This window comes from Daphnia carinata, chromosome 3 (genome assembly GCF_022539665.2).
Source record: "Daphnia carinata strain CSIRO-1 chromosome 3, CSIRO_AGI_Dcar_HiC_V3, whole genome shotgun sequence".
NCBI lineage: Eukaryota > Metazoa > Arthropoda > Branchiopoda > Diplostraca > Daphniidae > Daphnia > Daphnia carinata.
The window spans coordinates 13160035-13180511 of NC_081333.1; the positions used below are offsets into that span (position 1 = coordinate 13160035).

Genomic DNA, 20477 nt, shown 5'->3' on the forward strand with positions numbered 1-20477 from the left:
ACGCTGGACCGATTGCGTCCCTCTGTTTGTTTTCATTATCTGACGGTCATTTTAATAAAGCACGTCCACTTGTTCCATTGCACGTTACGCCCAGCAATTTTTGTTTAGTTATTTACGTTTTTGGATTCAATGAAGAACAACCATTTCGATAAATTACCAACACATTCATGGAACAAGAAGAAATAATAAGCTGAGCATTATTCACTTGAGTTTAATGCCTTTTAATGTATAAATGAGGTGAAGGTGACGAAGTGATGTTGCCATATCAAAACGTCATTGAAAAGCAACGTAACTACGTTACGAAAGCAAAAGGGAAATGAAATCAACAACAGAGATAAGAAAACAATTCCATTGGCACGGAAGGAAAGTAGGAATGATGGTATTCCCATCTTTTCATTGTCATAGACCATGATGAAAGAATTCAATGATCGGCTTCGCGTGCCCAATCTGTCGTTTGAAACAATCCCTTTGTGTCCCGCACTGCTTTTGGCCGGATAAGGTGACCGCAGAAGAACAAACATTATAGTTAATCAGGCAATAAACCGGGGAAAAGGGGAATTTCATCTTATTATTTAAATAGCCACCACTAAACCAATGGTTGGTATATTGTATAATACTTTAAGCCATCAAACAGCGGAGAAGAAAACAACAAAGTAGGGGAGGGTGGGCGTGGTTGGAACACAAAACTTATTTTTGTTCCGTACGATTACAAAAATCGTCCAAGTAAAGTAAAAAATATATAGATTTGTAGCCAGTTATGTCAGCTACATAACCGTATTTTTTTTGGGTGGGTTCGGCAAAGTTTAATGTGTGCTATGAGTAAAAAACCGGAGGTACCCCAAGTTGTTTCAATTGCCAATTCTACTCGGCAATTGAAACAGGGCGTCTGGGCAGTTGAAACGTGGGTTTTCCCATAAGAGAGCTCCCGGTTTTACGAAAAAACTAAAATGACGATATCTCAGAATCTGGGATACGTATTTTGATGAATTTTTTACAGTAATATAGAGAATTTTAATCTTTATTTTTTAAGATGTTTTATAAGTTTCTATAGTAAATAAATATTATTTAATTAATTTTAGTAGTTTTCTGAATTAGGTTCTGAACACCGTTAGTAATCCAAAGAACGGTTAATAGTATGGAGATCAAATTTTTATAATCGAATATTGCATGTCCGGCCTTACATCATAATTGTTGTTAATGTCCTTAATTTAATTTTTAAAATTTAATTTCTTTCGTCAACGTTGTAAATAAAAGCACAAAACATTGTGGCAGACGATAAATGCCAGCCACCCAGCAGACGAAATAAAACACAAAATAAACAATAATTGAAAAAAGAGCTCTGCTAATACGCTGCGTAGGGAACACCGTTGCCAGACTACAGTAAAGGAGACGCGCATACGGAAGGGTCGCAATTGGAACAAGGTGTTCCAATTGCTCCGACCATGGGTCTTCTCGGAGTTTTAATTTTTATAGGTGATAAAGTTAAGCTAGAAAAAAATTAATGTGATCAACTTATAGCTTAATGAATGACGAATGATTGGAGACCTTTTTTAATGATTTTCTCCATCGTTTTCAGTGTGAAAACGAAAAAATTGTCTGCAAAAAAACAACAAATGGACAGCCAAAAAACAATTTTCTGGGATAATTCGAAAACTTTTAAATTCTAAAGCCTCCAATTTTTTCTAAAAATGTAGAACCCTAATTCCCGTTAGTTCAAATTTTTTAAACCAAATCTCTTACGTACTTTAAGTGGTAGAATTTTTGTTTCAATTGCCGCGTGTTCCAATTGCGCCCACCCTCCTCTACTTCATATCGCATTCAAAACGTGTATTGCCAGACAATCAATTAATAAATCAAATATTTGATCGAATTCCTCTATCACCAAAATCAAAACCCTATATAATTATATCTTGGTTAATGTTGCCTCTCGACATTCTCAAAAACTAAAACTTTGGTAGAATTGCCACATCCGCGCAATTGACGAATGTTTCCTGGTAACAATATCCATTGCCACCACCTGGACACAGTCCCGGGCTATTTCCTGCATTAAAACAGACAGGTTTCATTCTTGTTGAAACGAAATTAAAAGAATGGCATTGAATTGCAAGTGTCACCTGTGCTGTAGTACCACTGCAGGACGCAGTTTTGGCAAGTGACGCCTTCTGGTAGCCGGACACTCGGGAAATAGAGGCCAGTTGAACTGCCGATTTGAAATTTAGTGCCTTCGACTACGATCCCATCACCTTGTCCAGGCAATTCGACAAGTTCAAGTGGATATCTGTCCAGGCATTCCTGCGTCACTAGTTCATCAGCTGATTGTTTCGGACACAATCGGAACACGAAATAGCCCAAATGATTGGCTGTTATTTGAACTGTTAGTCGAACTATCTGAAAATAAAAACAATTGAACCAAGATCGAAAGCCAAAACTTTTATAAAATATTACCGATGCTTCGACATAAGTCTGTCCGATAATGCCCGTACCATAAAGGCCTCCCTCGTCATGGGGTCTAGGCCGGCTTAGTTTATATTCATCACCGCATTCACCACAACGACCCTGATTAACTTCGTCAAAGTGCTGAGCCTACGATCGTTAATCAAATACCTTCATTACAAAAATACACTCATTGTCCAGGTAAAAACGCACCTCTCTACCACCGCAATTAAGGCCCGTGTCGTTCTCGTTCATGGGTACATTAAAACCGAACCGCCACATGGAGGATCGTCCGGGTGGATCGTAGAGAATGCCATGTCCATTCGCTATGATGATGCAGCTACAAATGATTAACAAGACGCTAACGTGTTGTTTACTTGCTCGCCAATCAACGCCAACAATGTCCCTAAACATTTCGAAATAATTGTGTACAACTGATGCAGAGAATTTTAGAATGTGCTAGATGCGGCTTAATTTATAACACTGACTGCTGTTGATGGTTTAAATGATAACAAATGACAATCGATAAGTCCAACATTTTGTTGTTCAATTTCAAGATAATTTTCTGTAGGTCATCACTGTTGTCCACACTCATCGTTGCTAGTCTAATCGACTGTTATCATTTAAATGCCAATTTGTTTTACGGTTTCGTCAATCAAGCCATTTCGTGACACGATGAAATTTAATGCAAGGAGGGATAAGGGACAGTCACAATTTCTCAACAGGTACTTTTTATCTCGTTGTATGATTAGGTGTTGCAATCATTTGACACAAACAATTACGAACCGAAATGACTGATTTATTGGAACGAGTTCAAGTAATGAAATTGAATTACAGGTGACAGTTATGCGATAACGGCCACATCAGCGCAATTAACAAATGACTCTTGATAGCAATCCACTGAATTTGTTCCATCTCCACAAAGGCCCGGACTATTGCCTGTATTTATATTAGCCATTTCAGGATGAAAACAACGAGAATTAAAATTCGAATCATTGTAAAGTGAATTAGAATATCGCTTACCGGTCGTGTAATACCATTGCATGACGCAATGATCGCACGTTAACCCATCGGGTAACTTAACGATCATATCGTGCCAAGTGGCCGTGTAATCCGGCACCTGATAACGAGTTGATCCGTCGGATAAACGAAGTAAATAATTGTCGAGACATTCTTGCGTCACTAATTCCGCAGCTGACCGTTTCGGGCAAAGTCGAAATTCGAAATAACCCAAATGACTGGACGTTAATTCCACCGACACCCGGACGTACTGTAACACGTTTCATTATTTTTAAATGATTTGCTTTTTAAAAGGGCAATAATTTACCGAGCCTGTTTTGTAAGTTTGGCCGATCGTGCCAGTTCCATAAAGGCCACCTTCGTCGTTTGATCTCGGCCGGGGCAGACTCCATTCGTCTCCACATTCACCACAACGGCCCTTATTAATGCTGTTGTGCTGGACCTATAAACGAGAATGCAATGAGGATGGTAGGGCTCAATCGAAAGTGATTCATTACCGATCTCCCACCGCAATTAAGGCCGTTATCGTCGTAATTCCTGGGCGTTTGGAAACCTAATCGCCACATGGAGGACCTGGATGGAGGATCTAACATTCTTCCGTGACCTGAAACATTGTGAAGACCCCCCACAAGCACCACCCAAACCGATAAAATCCGTACTCTTGAATAACTCTTCATCTTTCCTCCTAAATTCTTTTCTTTCTTTAGTTAAATCCAGCCGAGGTGGATGTTAATGTAGAATTGATTGGGTACAGAAAAAGTGAAACGCAGTTGCTGCTGGTGAAGCTAATTACTCTGTGACAACAGTGTCATCACAAAATTCAACTCTCTTTATACAAGAGGATGAATTACGTAACGCAGACTCCATGTATCTACGACATACACAATCAGCGGATTGTCCCCAATTTTTATTTATCACCAACCTATCAAGCAAAAACATTAAAATGTCCGCTATAAATCTTCGATAGCCGTAGCTCATTACATTGGACTTTCCCTGTCAACATCGAGCTTACCTCGTCACACCACGACGTCGAGAAGCTTTCTCGGCTCAACCTGCTAATCTCTGGAATTTTGCTTTTGCAAACGAAAACTGTTGACCTAACTCCTGTTGATTTAACACGTAAAACTACAAAGCATTCAATTTGTTATCATGTATTTAAGTACATGTGAAACATCACCTTAAAAATGGCGGGGGAAATTTGTCTGATACTTTGGAATATGACGACACACTTGAAGAGGACGAGAATGTGTCAAAAACGATAAGGCCGTCCTCACACATTAGACGCATGATCGGAAGTCTTTAGAGGAATTGAAAACGGCTCCTGTTGCTCCGTTAAAACTCTTGGCTCGTGCACAAAATGAGCTATTTCGATCCCCTGAAGAATCACAAATAAAACGTTTACGCCGAAAAACAATTAGAAATAGATCAAATTACCTGGCTAGCTGCTGATCGAACGAAACCTGTGTTGGCTGTAACAACGACGATGCCCAATTTATCGGCAGTGCAAAAAATCAATCTGCTTCTTGTTTTGACGTTACTCGTTAGCTGCAACTGACCAACTCTTCCACACGGAGTATCTTCGACAATATCCAAACGGGCAATCAGTTCCCTCATGCGCTGTTTCTCTCCAGTTCCACCCATTCGTTCTACCAGCGTTTGGAAATCGGTAAGGGCTTCGCGGCAAGTGACTAGCTGTTTATCTTCAAACAGAGCATCTAGCTTGGGCTTGGCGGGAGATGAACGCTCCCACTCGGCCTGCTGGTTATAGATCGCTCTAGGGAAAATATAATTGGCTCCACCGTTGGTCATTGAAGAAACGTACGCCACCATGCATGTGATGTCAAGGAAAAGCTTGTCACTTTGCTTGAGATTATCCAGGTTGGTATCAGGTGAAGTGGATAATCCCCTATACATTTCGCTGTATTCCTCGTACCCCTCACTGTCATCATCACTATCACTGCTGCTAGTGTCGCTTTTGGAAAATGAATTTTCCATTATGGGTCTGATTTCTCCTTCAACCTCTACTCCACGTTTCTTCAATTTCGCAACAATTGATGAGCTGATGCTGTTGAAGAAATGGAAGACAACCTGTTTGATTGAACTATTTTGAGAGTTACCATATTGGGCATAATTTGGACAGTTTACCTGAGGAGGATTAAATAGGTGAGGATGTAGTCTTGCACACTTGATGTATGCTGAGGCTTGATCAATCACAGATTTCTGGCCGCATGACGTTCTTCCTTTCGATATGTCTTCCAGTGCCTCTGCTTTTCGAGCTATCGCTTTGTGCCAAACTTTTCCTCCTTCAGACACAACATCCACCTCAATGCGGTTACTGGAGCCATTTTTTAAACTGAAAGGCTATAGGTCAATGGTTATGGTTACAAAACCCCCAAAAATAGGCAAATTTATATTACTTTAAAGATAGCTGCTGGGCTTTCACATTTATGAAGAATGTCCACAACAGCAGCCAATGAACCTAAATTGCTAGATAACATGTGCTCCTTCTTTACTTCCATTTTGACATCCAGTAGCTGCAGGAAAAATGATATATTAATCATTGAGAAATGCATAACAATTAAAACTTCCTGAGCCTAATTTACTCTTTGTAAGAACTTTATTTCAGAACGAATGCGTCTTTCAAGTTTTTTACTGCCTTCCACGTTGGCAAAATGACAGTGCACTTGTTGCAAAAGATTTTCGCCTTCTTGAACTTTACACAGTACATGGTTCTTCAAGTCTTCAATATCAGATGCCATTTTAAATATACCGAGTGATGATAGTTAACCCGAAGAGACGGATAAAACTAAAGTTACTAGAATTTTTTGCAAATCGCCTTCGTCAGCATTGAATTCGCGGTCATAGTTCGTCTGCTAATCAAAACATTCACTTCCACCATCTAGCGTCAACTGCTACTGAATTCTTTTGTTGATATTTTGTGCAAGTAATGAGTGAGTGAATAATCAAGAAACCACAAATTTAAAAGAACTTAGGAAATATAAGAAGCATTATATTTGCGTGAATGACAGTAAAAACAAACAAAAAAGTAACTGTTATAATGGCAACGCCTTAGGGTTACGTACGAACAATTAAATGCCAGACGCTATTGGCGCGCCAGCAGAGCCAAGGTTTCAATGTTATTGGCAAAATCCACCACCTAGCGGTTAAAATAAACACCATTTCGAACAATTCATTTTCCCGCCCTGACATTGATCAGGCAGCTTTCACATTACTTCTCACTACAGATATAAGTGATTTCATTGTACTCTTTGCGAATCTTGTAAATTCCGACATACTTCCTTATATTCAAAATATTTGAAAAGTACGTGCCTTTTTTCATCTCCATTTAACCTGAATATCTTTTTACGTGGTTGTCTTGATCACTTTTTTACCCACTCACCAAAGCCCTTTGTTTAACTTGTTCGTGATGTTCCTCTATCCTAGGATTGTGTAACCGACGAGCATCTCGTTCATCGTTCTTGTCAAATGGCTTGCCCTGACAATAAAGAGCCAGCCACTAGTTGTGAGGCTGGTAAACTTGTAGATGACGAAGAAGATAATGGTGTCACACTTGAAGAAATTCTAGAAGAGGAAGCCCAACTCGAAGAGGATGCAAATGCTGTTTTGGGTGGATCTGATGATGCAAACTGCACTTATCGTCTAGTAATTTTTTCAAAGTGAAAAATAGTATTATCTTTACTAACAGGAAAATTTTTAAGGGATATGTCAACCGCCAAGCTCTCTATGCTTGTGTAACTTGCAGGCAGCGTTCAGGAAATCTGACTCAACTGGCTGGTGTTTGCTTAGCTTGCAGTTACCACTGTCATGATGGGCATGAACTTATTGAATTGTATACAAAAAGGTATGGATACATCTCTGCTATATCAAATGAAAAAGAAATCTTTTACAATTTCTGTGTTTCAGGAACTTTTGTTGTGACTGTGGAAATTCAAAATTTCCCTCCAATAAATGCACTTTGGCAACAGTAAAACTATTTAAATTTCCTTTTTTCTCTTACTTGTAATCTGACATTTTAAAAATCATATTATAGGAAAAGTCAGAATTGAATGAGAACAACAGTTACAATCAAAATTTTTTGGGGAAATACTGCACTTGCCAAAAACCATATCCTGATCCCGATGACACAAATCCTGATGAAATGGTTCAATGTATCATGTGTGAAGATTGGCACCACAACAAGGTTCTTTTTTCCCTCAATAACAAAAATTTATAATCGATGTAATTAACTAAATTTTTTCACAGCATTTGGGTAGTAGTCCGCCTCCGGATCAAGATTATTCCGAGATGATATGTGGCCAGTGCATGGAGAAATACCCTTTCCTCAATGCCTATCTATTACCAGCAGAATCGGACCAAACGTTGGTTTGCAGGCTAAGCAAACTAGAAGCTATTGAGAAAGACCAGCTGAAAAATGCAACGTTTTGGCCGGAAGGATGGCGGAATAGGCTGTGCAGATGTGAGAAGTGTTTGGTAAGTCATGAAATGTTACATTTTTTTCTGGTATTGATGGTTTTTTTATTTGTAATTCAGGCATTATACGCAGATAAAAAGATCCAATATCTTACGGATGATCAGGACACAGTAGAGCATTACGAACAAAAAGGCAAGATGGCGTGTGTCAACCGACCGTCTAATAACGAGCGACTTATGGAAGCTCTTTCCTCATTGGATCGCATCCAACAAGTCGAAGCTATCACAGAGTACCAAAGTTTCGCGGCTGAATTGAAAGATTACCTGAAAACGTTTGCCGATAACAAAAGAGTCGTTCGAGAAGAAGACATTACGGAATTTTTTGGTCGTTTGAAGGAGCGTAAACGACGTCGTCTTGATGGCGAATCAACTGGAATGCCACACTTTTGTCGCTAGTAATCACCCTTTCAACCGATGCCCCAGATCCTCCATCTATATCATTTATCTGGATTGACTGTGATTCAACCTTTGTAGTATTTTTTCTTTAATTTGGACGCCGATATAAAAACAAGTTGATTAATCCATAAAGTTGGGGGGGAAAACCGACGATTGCGAACATGTAAGTTTTTTTTCATATTCTGATAAACGAGAAGTACTAAATTGAAAAGACATTTAGATTTTTGTGTTTATTCACACGAGAATTTCATCAATTCTTTTATTCCCGTCAGCTCAGTGTCATACGTTTTCTGAATTAAAGGAGAAATTCTCCTGATTCAAAAAGAAAGAGTACATGAAAAACGCTAATATTGGTCGTGAACGGTGTAATAAATCTAATAATGGCTGTTGCTGCGACGCATGTAAAAATGAGCACAGCAAACATTACGGTACCTAGCTCTAGCGGAATAAGGTTGAACTAATTTCGTCACACACAGCTGGTTGGCCCGTCGTTTCTGTGTGGACTGCTGAATGCACTACGGCACCATCCAGTTATCAGAGAACCAGGAGACATCGAAGTTATTGTGTGTCAGAATAAAAAAACCTTTGGACGTGAAGTTTTAGTGAAGTTGTACGTGGAGTAAAGGTGAAGTTAAATAGTTGAAATGGAGTGTATCAATTGACCTTAAAGCTTTTTCTCTCGTCTCTTAGTCTTCTCGTGTGTGTGTGTGTGTATGTGTGTGTGTGTGTGTGGGTTTCCCAAGGCCACTGCACAGTATTAAGGGAAAAAGATATTTCTGAACTCGATCCAATTGTATGAAAGACCTCGTGTGGTTTTGTTTCTCTTTGTGGGGGGGTTGGCCCACTTTTTTCCCCTTCATTTGGACAACCACTTGTCTCACTATCTCAAAGGAACCTGAAAAACATCTTGATCACAGGGTAAGAATGGCTACTTTGTTCATCTTCTTCCTTTGTTTCATCATACTTTCTCATTTTTTAATCATCAGCCAATTCAGGTTATCATAACAACATTCTCATTTCCCCCGAAGATCAGGTCACTATTCATTGAGGAAAGCAGCAGCCCATGAATTGCTAGGAAAACAGAAAGTGATTTATTATTCACATTATGTGGTCAAATATCGGGGCTAGATGGATGGCAAAATGACCTGAATTGTTTTTCAAAGTTCGAAGGCATGACCTGACAAATGTAGGGATGATCAATAAAGAATGGGGTATGCAAACATGCCGTGTGTCGCGTGTCGTTGCTACGTCGATACTTGCAACAAACACACAGAGAGAAGCTAGTACTGGCAGTGAGTCAAATAGAAAAAAATGGTTGAAAGTAAAGGGTTAAAAATGGGGTCTAGATGAAGTTGAGGTTTGGGTCAGGGAGAGAAGATCGCGGATTTATTAATAGCACATCAAAATGGCGTTGGTTGGAGTCTTGCCCGGCCGCATTCCAATACGTTGTCAAAATGTAGAAAGGAACTAAGACGACGTCGTTGAAGCTTGTCAATAGTTTGTAAGTCTTTGGGATTGCGTAACGTCGATTCGTCAACAGCTATCGATGCAATAAAGACTTGTTCGTATTTAACACAAAAACAAACATTTCAATAGCAGTGAAGGGGGTAGTAGTAAAACGGCGCCAATGAGGCCGGAACAGCCCGTGTGTTTATTATTATTGTTATTAATTTTGTAGTGAAGATTCCATTGCTTGTGCGCCATAAGGCGAAATAAGAGGGAATTGGAACAGAGAAAAGACAGTTAAATGACCTCAATTGTACTCATGTTCTTCTTCTTTTGCGATTGGAACAGGTTTTCGGGGCCCGAAGAATAACAACGGAAGAAACCCCCAAAAAGGAGGAGACATTTGAGTAAACGAGATGGCGGACGTCGATCCCGAGACGCTGCTCGAATGGCTGACGATGGGGCTCGGGCAGGAAGAGCTGGCCGAACGGGACATGCAGCTCGTGGCCCTGGAACAGCTTTGCATGCTCCTCCTCATGTCCGACAATGTCGACCGATGTTTCGAGAGGTAACAGATGGACATTTTAAATTTTTTTTTACTGATTTAACGATCTCATCCATTAACGACAGCTGTCCACCCCGGACGTTTCTGCCGGCCTTGTGCCGTATCCTACTGGACAAGACAGCGCCCGATTCGGTGCTGGAAGTGACGGCCCGTGCCATCACTTATTACCTGGATGTCTCGGCCGAGTGCACTCGACGCGTCGTCGCCGTTGATGGAGCTGTCAAGGCCCTATGCGGCCGGCTGGGCACCGCCGACCTCCAGCAACGCACCTCCCGCGATCTGGCTGAGCAATGCGTCAAGGTGATTATTCAGATCGACTATGAGAAAAATCGATGGTTCCAATAAGTCCCTTTTTAATGTTCTTTTCATGTCTTGTTCCATCCCGATACTTGAAGGTCATGGAATTGATTTGCACTCGTGAAGCTGGAGCCGTTTTTGAAGCCGGAGGGTTGCAATGTGTTTTGTCTTTCATCCGAGATGCTGGAACTCTTGTTCACAAAGATACCCTTCATTCGGCCATGGTCGTCGTTTCGCGACTCTGCTCCAAAGTTGAGCCACACGATGCCGGACTGGCCGCTTGCGTCGATGCCCTGTCCACCTTGTTGCAACACGAAGACGGGCACGTCTCCGACGGCGCCCTCCGTTGCTTCGCCTCTTTGGCCGACCGTTTCACTCGACGTGGCATCGATCCGGGCCCGTTGGCCGAGCACGGACTCGTTTCGGCTCTCCTTTTCCGCCTGTCAAACGCAGCTGGAACTCCATCCTCACAACAAACAACAACATCCCCTGCAGCCGGAGGATCGGCCACTGCATCCGCCACATCTTCGAATACAGTCGAAACGGCTGGAACGAATAAATCGGCCACGTGCAGTTCGTCCATATCGACAGTCATCAGTTTATTATCGACGTTGTGCCGCGGTTCGCCCGGCATCACGCACGATCTGCTCCGTTCGGAATTGCCGGACGCTATTGAACGGGCAGTGAACGGCGAAGAGCGTTGCATCCTCGACACGATGAGGCTCGTGGATTTGCTTCTCGTTCTCCTCTTTGAAGGACGCAAGGCTCTGCCACGTAGTGGAGGAGGTGGACTGGCCAACCCCACCAACAGCTCCACAGCGCCCACTACACCCGGATCTACCATCCGAGGCGGAAGCAGCGGTACGACCGGTTCCATGTTGCGCCGATTGGACAGCGCTGGAGAACGGACACATCGGCAGCTGATCGATTGCATCCGCAGCAAAGACACGGACGCGTTAATCGACGCCATCGATTCCGGCGGAATCGAAGTCAATTTCATGGACGACGTGGGCCAGACGCTGCTCAATTGGGCGTCCGCTTTCGGCACTCAAGAAATGGTGGAATTCCTTTGCGAACGTTGTGCCGACGTCAACAAGGGCCAGCGCTCCTCTTCCCTTCATTACGTAATTTAATTTTGATTGTATACATTTAAAAACCCTTACCGACTTATTCATTTATTAATTTAAAGGCGGCTTGTTTCGGCCGACCAGCTATCGCCAAAGTGCTCTTGCGTTACGGAGCCAATCCGGACTTGCGCGACGAAGACGGGAAAACGCCGCTGGATAAAGCCCGAGAGCGTAACGACGAAGGCCACCGTGAAGTGGCCGCCATTTTGCAATCTCCCGGCGAATGGATGATTACGCCTACGTCTTCAACTCCACCTAATCCGTCATCCATGGCCGATGCGTCCGGCCAATTCACCGGACAGCAACGACGAGGAGACGCTTTGACTCCAGGATCCACTTGCGTCTCGGAAGATTCGTCCATTTTATCGGACGGAGCGACGACGGAGCCAAAGGGCGATCCGGACATGGCGCCCGTGTATCTTCGGCGTCTATTGCCCGTCTTTTGCCATACGTTTCAAAGCAGCATGATCGCCAGCGTGCGCAAGGCCAGCCTGACCATCATCAAGAAGATGGTTCATTACACGCAGCCGGCCCTGCTGCACTCGCTGTGCTCGCACGAGTCAAACGTCTTCATTTCGACGCTGGTCGAGGTGGTAGCCGCCGTTCTGGACAACGAAGAGGACGAAGATGGACATTTAGTCTGCATGCACATCATCCACGATCTGATGAACAAATCCCCAGAGACGTTCCTCGATCACTTTGCCCGTCTGGGAATCTTTAGCAAAGTCCAGATGTTGGCCAATAGTGGCGGTGTGGACGACGGCCAGGAAACGAACAGCGACAACGCCGCCGGACAAGAGCCGGAAGCGGAACGGCCTGAAGTAGAAGAAGGAGTAACTATAACGACCGGTGCGGAAGGCAAAGCTCAGGCCGAACTGGCTGACCCTGCGGTCCAGAAACCGCAAGTGGAAACGACCGCTCAAGTGGCGGTGGACGTGGTTAAGGAGTTGATGGCCGGCCGGCCTTACCACTGGAGGGACTGGTGCATCGCTCGCGGTCGCGATTGCCTCTACATCTGGAGCGACGCTGCGGCTTTGGAACTGTCCAACGGCTCTAACGGCTGGTTCCGCTTCATCTTGGACGGCAAATTGGCCACCATGTACTCGTCCGGAAGCCCCGAAGGCGGGTCGGACAGTTCGGAGAATCGCGGCGAGTTCCTGGACAAACTGCAACGCGTTCGCACTCAAATCAAACCTGGAACGATCAGTCAGGCCATTTTCCCGGCCGGTGGGAAGTGCTCGGACGGCCTACGTCTCACCGTGGGCAATTGGTCGTTATCCTCCAGCAAAGACGGAGAGCTGGTCATTCAGAATTCAGACGGCCAACAACAGGCGACCATATTACGCGAAGATTTGCCCGGCTTCTTGTTTGAATCCAACCGCGGCACTAAGCACACTTTTACGGCCGAAACGGCCCTCGGTCCCGAATTAGCCGCCGGATGGGCGCCCGTTCATTACCTGGGCACGGGCGGCAGACGCAGCGCCTCCGGTTCAGGTGCCGGACGAACGGGGCTGGTCAGCGGCGGGCGGTTCCGTTCGTCGCAAGTGGAGGCCACCAAGCAAAAAGTGCGGGCCCAAGCTCACGAGATTTATCAGCGCTATTTCCAAGCGGCTCAAGCCCAGCCGAGGGGAGTCGTGGCCCGTCTGGCCGCCATCGTCGTGCACATTGAACGCGGATGCGCGGCCCAGGAGAACAACCGCGAACAGCAGCACGGATCGCAAGGAAGCGGAGCCGGAGCTTGGCGTGATCTACTCCGTTCGGCCCTCAACGATTTCCGTTCGCTTTTGGAAGGAGAGGACACGAGCCTCTCGGCCTTTGAATTGCAGTCCAGCGGCCTCGTTCAGGCTCTTCATCGGCTCCTTTCGCCCGCTGGACTGGATGATTATCTGCAGGGCACTCGACGTGGAAATCGATTGCTGCGCCAACGTGTGGCCATTTTCCGCGAATGTTTCCAGTCAGCTGATTATTTGTATCAAAATGGACCGAAAGGGCCGGCTACTTGTCTCGTTCGCAAGTTAGTGTCCGTTATGGAATCGATCGAGAAATTGCCCGTCTATTTGTACGACGCAGCTGGAGGATCGACCAACGGCCTGCAGACGCTGACCAGACGTCTGCGTTTCCGTCTGGAACGAAGCCCCGGCGAAACGGGATTGACGGACCGGACGGGACGGGCTTTAAAGACGGAGCCTCTCACTACCGTCTGTCAATTAGAGAAATACCTGCTCAAGATGGTGGCCAAGCAGTGGTACGATTACGAACGTTCTTCGTTGGCGTTTGTGCGTAAAATTCAAGCGGCCACATCGACAACATCAGCCGGACCGGCCGCCTCTCCGTTGATTTTTCGGCACACGCGCGATTTCGACGAAGGCGGCGTCATCTATTGGCTGGGCACCAACGGCAAAACCGTCCCTGATTGGGTCAATCCAGCTCAGGTAATTTAACGACATCTGTTGGGAGTTTTGAGCATTAATTTCATTTGATTTTTGGATACAGGTGGGCCTCGTCGTCGTGACGTGTTCGGAAGGACGGAATTTGCCTTACGGCCATTTGGAAGACATTTTATCGCGGGACAGCGCGGCCCTCAATTGCCACACGAACGATGACAAACGGTCGTGGTTTGCGCTGGATCTCGGCCTTCACCTACTACCCACGGCCTACACGTTGCGGCACGCCCGCGGCTATGGCAAATCGGCCTTGCGTCACTGGCTGTTCCAGGTGTCGAAAGACGGACTGTCGTGGACGACGCTGTTCACTCACGTCGACGATTGCTCGCTGAACGAGCCCGGCTCAACTGCCACGTGGCCGCTAGAGCCACCTGGTGGCGAAACGCAGGGATGGAGGCACATCCGCATTCAGCAGATGGGCAAAAACGCGTCGGGACAGACGCACTATCTCAGCATCAGTGGCCTGGAATTGTACGGAACGGTGACGGGCGTATGTCAAGATTTGGGACGGGCGGCCCGCGAGGCCGAGGCCAATTTGAGGAGGCAACGGCGCATGGTACGTCATCAGATGCTGCGCCATCTAGTGCCGGGCGCTCGAGTCGTCCGCGGACTCGACTGGAAATGGCGCGATCAAGACGGATCGACCACGACGGCAGCCACGGCCGCAGGTTTGGCCCAGCAAGCGGAAGGAACAGTGACGGGCGAGTTGCACAACGGCTGGATTGACGTCACGTGGGATCACGGCGGATCCAATTCGTATCGCATGGGCGCCGAAGGCAAATACGATTTGAGATTGGCTCCTTCCTACGATCCGGAAGCGGCCCAACAACAGACACCGGCCACGTCCAGCAAAACTCCTTCATCTTCTTCCTCCACCCTCAAGACGATGAATTTAGACAAACCGTCGTCGGCTTCTGTCAAGTCTTCGACGCCTATTTCCACCGGAGCCGGAAGCGTTTTGGCCGGCAGTCGCAAGTCCAGCTCGACGCCTAGTTTGCCCGAAGCGACGGGAGCCGTCAAATCCTCTGTAGCGTCCACCGAACAGGCCACGTCGGTCGATAATCTGTTGACTTCCGCAGCGGCCGCATCCGCAGTGGCCGATAGCGTCTTGAGTTTGGCCAGCGCCGAGGCCGGATTGGTCTCTTTCGAACGCGTGCGAGGCGACAGCACTGGAACGCAAAGCACCGACGACGATGAAGCCACTTCGACGGCCGTCGCTGCGCTCGTAGGAGCCCTCAGTCTGATGGACCCTGCCGGATCATCGACGGAAGTCGGGACGGGCGAGTCTCAAGTATCAGACAGCCACCGGAACGCTAAGAATACCTATTTGGCCGGCCAATCGACTGGAACACAATTAGCGGATCATCATTTATTGGCTTCGGCCAATTCGGCTAGTGGCGTCGGTTCGCCGGCCGCAGCGGCCGCCGCAGCAGCTGCTGCTGCCCTCGATGGGATGGTCGTTGACGATTCGCTGATGACGGACGTGACAGAAGAAATGCTGGAAATCAACGCGTTCGATCTGCTTCGCAGTCTGGAACGTCAGGCCAGTCAACTCCAAGCCGAAGCTGAAACGATGGCGGCCGCTACGTCCGCCCTATCTCGCGTCGAAGTAGCCGGACAGCAACAGCAACAGCAAGGCGAAGATGAACAAGACGATGTCTCATCACCTCCTTCTCCTCCTCAATCGGTCAAAGTGACTTCCGGTCCAGCATCAGGCGTTCGCACTTCAGGTTCGATGAGCGTCAGCGTCCCCAATTTAACGACGTCATCAGAACCTGAACGTGAAGTGGGTGGAGGACCCACTCCGGCCGCTTTCCTCGAAAGCTTTGCCAATGTAGCCCGAAGGTAAAAATAGCTTTTAAACATTCAAAAAAGAATTTGTTTTAATTTAATTAATAACCATTTTTGATTGACAGACGCCACCAAGCGGGAAATGCAAACAGTGGAAGTGGAGCTACAGGAGGAAGCGCGTCGGGTTCGCCCGTCGAATCGTCAAACGCCAATCGATCCGGCGGATCGCACGGCAGCGGAGCTGGACCCATGGCCGCTGGTGCGAGTGGAACCAATGCCGTTAATGTCTCGTCTTCTTCTTCTTCCCCTTCGTCCAACGCGGCATCGTCGCTGCTCTTCCCGCGTGGACCCAATTCCGTTTCCAGCCTCGTCCGGCTGGCCCTTTCGTCCAATTTCCCGGGCGGACTGCTCAGCACGGCCCAGAGTTACCCGAGTTTGAGCAACACGTTGAGCAGCCTGTCCTCGGTGGCATCTCACGCTGTTTCCATGGCCGGCGCTTCGTCCACCAATTTACACCACGGACACGCTGGAGCCGGCCAGGGGCATCAACAGACGGGCGGAAGTCACGGACTGAGCCAAGCTCTGTCGATGAGCCTGACCGGATCGAGCGACTCTGAGCAAGTGAGTTTGGAAGACTTTTTGGAAAGTTGCCGAGCTGGAACGTTGCTGGCCGAACTGGAAGACGACGACGAATTGCCGGAACCCGACGAGGACGACAACGAAGACGATGACGAGAACGAGGACGATGAAGACTTTGAAGAAGTGACGGAAGAAGACGGCGGGGGTGGTGGAGTGGGTAGTCTCGTCGGAGGCTCGGGAGATGGCGCCACACGACACGTGACGGGCAACACCAAACGGCGCAGTTGGGATGACGAGTTCGTCCTGAAACGGCAATTTTCCGCTTTGATTCCGGCCTTCGATCCGCGACCGGGCCGCACCAATGTCCACCAAACGTCTGATTTAGAAATTCCTCCGCCAGGTGCCGCCACTGAAGGAGCTCAAGGAGCCGAGGCCATTTTTTCTTCTTCCTCCTCTTCTTCCTCCTCGATCATGGCCCTGGTCAGCAGCAACAACAGCCGCTTCAATCCGATGTGGAAGCCGATGCTGACTTGGTGCCTCAACCTGTTACATCTCATCTTGCGCGGGCCGGGCTTGCCCAACATCCCAGATGTTGAAATCGAGTTGACGGACGGCGATTGGACCGTCTTCAAGGCCGTGCAAAAATTGATCCAGTCATCGGCGCTGGGCACCCGACAAGAGAAGTTGAGGCGCATCTGGGAACCGACCTACACTGTCGTCTACAAAGAACTGAAGGACGAAGCCGGAGCGGTCGTTATTGGCCCATCGGCCGGACTGAGCGACGCCAACAGCATGGGCCAACAGCGTCGGCTGATGGACGACGAGCTCTTCTTGCCCGACTTCGACGTCAACACGCAAACGAGCAACACGGTGGGATCGTGCAGCGTCGGAGACGTCCTCCTCCTCCTCCGGCAGCTGTACATCCTGAGCAGCCGGCCTCCGGGTCCAGGCGAGCAGCTGGAAGTGGAACAACAGCAACATCAGTCTCATCACAGCGCTACCATTTTCATCCCGCTCGAAGAGTTCAGCAGCAAGAAAGTGACGAACAAGTTGACACAACAACTCTCTGATCCTCTTGTCGTCTCTTCCGGCGCTCTGCCGGCCTGGTGCGAGCAGCTTTTGACTGTTTGCCCCATTCTGGTTCCGTTCGAGACGCGTCAAATGTACTTTCACGCTACGGCCTTTGGAACTTCCCGGTAATTTCATTTTTAATTAATTTAGATTTTCAATTAAAATTATCTTCGTGTCCAGATCGATCGTGTGGTTGCAGACTCAACGCGACTCTGCCGTCGAGAGGCAGCGAAACACGGGCGCCGTTCCGCGACGTGACGATCCACACGAATTCCGCGTCGGTCGACTCAAACACGAACGCGTCCGGGTTCCTCGTGGCGAGCGACTGCTCGACTGGGCGCAGCAGGTCATGAAGGTCCACGCCGATCGCAAGGCCATCCTCGAAGTGGAATTCCAAGACGAGGAAGGCACCGGACTCGGTCCGTCTCTGGAGTTTTACGCCCTGGTGGCGGCCGAGAGCCAACGGCGCGACCTGGCTCTGTGGATCTGTGACGATGAAGACGACGACGTGACGTCGGCCGAAACGGCCGCATCCGTGGCCGATTCGGGTGTCAAACCGCCCGGTTATTACGTGGTTAGGCCGTCTGGCCTGTTTCCGGCTCCCCTGCCGCAAGACTCGCCCATCTGTGATCGCGCCGAGCAGCTCTATTGGTTTTTAGGAGTCTTCCTGGCCAAGGCACTTCAGGACGGCCGCCTTGTCGATTTACCTCTTTCGACTCCCTTCCTCAAATTGCTGTGCCAGGGCGATGTCTCCTGCCCGGCTCAGCAGCCCGTCTTTGTCAACAGCGACAGCAAGCGCGCCAAAACTTACCGGGCTGGATCTCACCCTCCGCCGCAACAGCCTCCACCTCCACCTACACCAGTCCCATCGTCTCAGCAGCAACAGCAACAACAGCAGGATGTGGAAGACCCGATGACGTCGTCCGTCTTCTCTCAGGATGGAGACGTTTTGGGCGGCAATGGCAAGACGCTGACCGGAAGTAACAGCCCACGTGATCCGTCCCTCCCCTGGTTCTCCGGTTTCCTCTCGCACGAAGACCTGGCCATCGTCGATCCGACTCGAGGCCGGTTCCTTCTCCAGTTGCGAGCCTTGGCCACGCGGCGTCGTCAGATTTTAACGGACCCGACGCTCAGCCACGAGGATCGATGCCGTCAGGCGGACAATTTGGCTCTGGCCCAGCCCAATCTGTTGAACAGCAATTCGACGACGACCGTGTCGAGCGTGTCCGGCCAAACTCACAGCAACATGTCGCAGAAACCGGCCACCATTGTCCCACCGCAATCGCAAAAGATTCAAAGCGCGGCCCAAGGGCAAGGCGGGGAGTCCGTCTCGAAGATTTGGGATTGACTTTCCAATTCGCCCCGTCGTCCAAAGTCTTTGGCTTTACCGATGTCGAACTGCGTTCCGGCGGTGCTGATTTCGAGGTACCTAATCGTTTTTTTTTTTTTTTTTGATTTATTAATTGATTTATTTTAATGATGTGTTAATGGAATGGCAACGGGTGACGCTGGACAATGTAAAGCCCATGTGGAACTGATGGCGGAATTTTGCCTGGAACGTGGCATCCGTCGCCAAATGGAAGCCTTGCGCCAAGGCTTTGACCGTGTCTTCCCCATGTCGCGTCTGGCCGGTTTCAGCCCGTCCGAGTTGCGATTGCTCCTGTGCGGCGATCAGAGCCCGAGTTGGACGCGCGAAGACATCCTCAATTATACGGAGCCGAAATTGGGCTACACTCGCGACAGCCCCGGATTCCAGCGCTTCGTCAACGTGTTGACGGGCATGAACGCGGAAGAGCGCAAGGCGTTCCTCCAGTTCACGACGGGCTGCTCGTCGCTGCCACCCGGCGGATTGGCCAACCTCTACCCTCGTCTGACGGTCGTGCGAAAAGTGGACGGCGTCAGCGGCAGCGGATGTGTCAACGGCAGCTATCCCTCTGTTAACACGTGTGTCCATTACCTCAAGTTGCCCGAATACGACTCGGAGGAAATTTTGCGTGAACGGCTCCTGGCAGCCACTCGAGAAAAAGGTTTCCACCTCAACTGAAAAATTATGTTATTTTTGTTTACGGTGGGATTTGTTTTTGGTTTACCGTTGGAGTTTCGACGTTTATTAATACTTGTAATCGTTTTTTCTATCCCCCCCCAATCTGATGTGAAAAAAAAAAACACCAAAGTTTCGAGCGAGAGAAAAAGAAATAAAACTCAAATACAGTTTCACCAATCCATTCGGAAAGATTCCACGAACTTTATCGTTTTGTTTTCTTTTCCTTTATTTTTATTTTCGTGTACAAGAATTAAATGCCGCTGCGTCCTTGTTATTGCTTCACATTTCTATTGTACAATAGGAGCAGATAGTGTACCACGAAGATTATTCCAGATAAGTTTCGAAAGAGATGGGCCACTCTTTTCGTCGTATTCCATTGTTAGATTTTAGAAGACAATAATTCTAGGAAATGAAGGATGTATCTTCAGCTGGAACATTGTGTTCGATGGCAAGTGACAGAATTATTTCGTACAAAGAAAGCAAAAAAACGATTTAAATGTAGAAAAGATTCTGTAGCTGGAGACCATGGTAGGATTTTTAAACTGAGACATCTTTACCTGACAGTATTCGAAACGCACGGTGCTTTGTTAAAAAGCCAATCTAATGCTGCCCGGTAAGATGGAAACCGATACTCGGGTTAGATGATTCGTTCAAAACGTTGCGTGCAAACAGAGCACCCATTTCAAACGAATGGAGCGGATCCTACCAATACGCTTTAAGCTAGTTGAAAAAGAATTTCAAAAACATACAGCAATAAAATAAATAAAAAGTAA

The 20477-nt window shown here is 47.4% G+C and overlaps 5 protein-coding genes across 7 annotated transcripts; 2 read left to right on the forward strand and 3 right to left on the reverse strand.

The window, feature by feature from the left end:
• Positions 1-1883: 1883 nt before the first annotated feature.
• Positions 1884-2862, reverse strand: LOC130694579 (uncharacterized). Its single transcript, XM_057517657.1, has 4 exons — positions 2647-2862; positions 2446-2583; positions 2115-2388; positions 1884-2041 (listed from the first exon to the last, which is right to left on the reverse strand). The coding sequence occupies exons 1-4, from the start codon at positions 2845-2847 to the stop codon at positions 1944-1946; spliced, it is 711 nt and encodes a 236-aa protein (XP_057373640.1). The 5' UTR covers positions 2848-2862; the 3' UTR covers positions 1884-1943.
• Positions 2863-3216: 354 nt separating this feature from the next.
• LOC130694582 (uncharacterized) lies at positions 3217-4232 on the reverse strand. The gene is made up of 4 exons (XM_057517661.2): positions 3951-4232; positions 3761-3895; positions 3457-3703; positions 3217-3372 (listed from the first exon to the last, which is right to left on the reverse strand). Exons 1-4 carry the CDS (start codon positions 4128-4130, stop codon positions 3278-3280), a joined length of 657 nt encoding a protein of 218 aa, XP_057373644.1. The 5' UTR covers positions 4131-4232; the 3' UTR covers positions 3217-3277.
• Positions 4233-4588: 356 nt separating this feature from the next.
• Positions 4589-6280, reverse strand: LOC130694576 (UPF0415 protein C7orf25 homolog). The gene is made up of 5 exons (XM_057517653.2): positions 6057-6280; positions 5871-5987; positions 5599-5814; positions 4888-5541; positions 4589-4828 (listed from the first exon to the last, which is right to left on the reverse strand). The coding sequence occupies exons 1-5, from the start codon at positions 6210-6212 to the stop codon at positions 4724-4726; spliced, it is 1248 nt and encodes a 415-aa protein (XP_057373636.1). The 5' UTR covers positions 6213-6280; the 3' UTR covers positions 4589-4723.
• Positions 6281-6655: 375 nt separating this feature from the next.
• On the forward strand, positions 6656-8525 carry LOC130694577 (putative E3 ubiquitin-protein ligase UBR7). 3 transcript variants are annotated; one of them, XM_057517654.2, is made up of 7 exons: positions 6656-6775; positions 6898-7116; positions 7173-7315; positions 7378-7438; positions 7505-7654; positions 7717-7944; positions 8005-8524. In XM_057517654.2, the coding sequence occupies exons 2-7, from the start codon at positions 6940-6942 to the stop codon at positions 8338-8340; spliced, it is 1095 nt and encodes a 364-aa protein (XP_057373637.1). In that variant the 5' UTR covers positions 6656-6775; positions 6898-6939; the 3' UTR covers positions 8341-8524. The 3 variants fall into 3 exon arrangements, with proteins under 3 accessions (XP_057373637.1, XP_057373638.1, XP_059350648.1); XM_057517655.2 differs by having other exon boundaries at positions 6663-6733; positions 8005-8525; XM_059494665.1 differs by having other exon boundaries at positions 6686-6704; positions 8005-8525.
• Positions 8526-8804: 279 nt separating this feature from the next.
• On the forward strand, positions 8805-19704 carry LOC130694586 (E3 ubiquitin-protein ligase Ufd4-like). Its single transcript, XM_057517665.2, is given in 12 exon segments — positions 8805-9258; positions 10135-10354; positions 10417-10651; positions 10747-11772; positions 11838-14207; positions 14269-16064; positions 16136-17064; positions 17067-17133; positions 17135-17785; positions 17841-18976; positions 18979-19095; positions 19184-19704. Coding segments are annotated over 11 exon segments (9000 nt in total). The 5' UTR covers positions 8805-9258; positions 10135-10202.
• The last annotated feature ends 773 nt before the right edge of the window (positions 19705-20477 follow it).

What these genes read in the sequence shown, in the direction of transcription:
- LOC130694579 (XM_057517657.1), bottom strand. Translation starts at nt 2,847, where the DNA reads ATGTTTAGGGACATTGTTGGCGTTGATTGGCGAGCAAGTAAACAACAC. An exon ending in TTAATTGCGGTGGTAGAGAG is followed by an intron (nt 2,584 to 2,646) that starts GTGCGTTTTTAC and finishes TAACGATCGTAG; the next exon opens with GCTCAGCACTTTGACGAAGT. An exon ending in AGACTTATGTCGAAGCATCG is followed by an intron (nt 2,389 to 2,445) that starts GTAATATTTTAT and finishes TTTTATTTTCAG; the next exon opens with ATAGTTCGACTAACAGTTCA.
- LOC130694582 (XM_057517661.2), bottom strand. Translation starts at nt 4,130, where the DNA reads ATGAAGAGTTATTCAAGAGTACGGATTTTATCGGTTTGGGTGGTGCTT. An exon ending in TTAATTGCGGTGGGAGATCG is followed by an intron (nt 3,896 to 3,950) that starts GTAATGAATCAC and finishes TCTCGTTTATAG; the next exon opens with GTCCAGCACAACAGCATTAA. An exon ending in AAACTTACAAAACAGGCTCG is followed by an intron (nt 3,704 to 3,760) that starts GTAAATTATTGC and finishes AACGTGTTACAG; the next exon opens with TACGTCCGGGTGTCGGTGGA.
- LOC130694577 (XM_057517654.2), top strand. Translation starts at nt 6,940, where the DNA reads ATGGCTTGCCCTGACAATAAAGAGCCAGCCACTAGTTGTGAGGCTGGT. An exon ending in CAAACTGCACTTATCGTCTA is followed by an intron (nt 7,117 to 7,172) that starts GTAATTTTTTCA and finishes AAAATTTTTAAG; the next exon opens with GGATATGTCAACCGCCAAGC. An exon ending in GCAGATGTGAGAAGTGTTTG is followed by an intron (nt 7,945 to 8,004) that starts GTAAGTCATGAA and finishes TTTGTAATTCAG; the next exon opens with GCATTATACGCAGATAAAAA.
- LOC130694576 (XM_057517653.2), bottom strand. Translation starts at nt 6,212, where the DNA reads ATGGCATCTGATATTGAAGACTTGAAGAACCATGTACTGTGTAAAGTT. An exon ending in AAATAAAGTTCTTACAAAGA is followed by an intron (nt 5,988 to 6,056) that starts GTAAATTAGGCT and finishes TTTTTCCTGCAG; the next exon opens with CTACTGGATGTCAAAATGGA. An exon ending in TTCGATCAGCAGCTAGCCAG is followed by an intron (nt 4,829 to 4,887) that starts GTAATTTGATCT and finishes GTGATTCTTCAG; the next exon opens with GGGATCGAAATAGCTCATTT.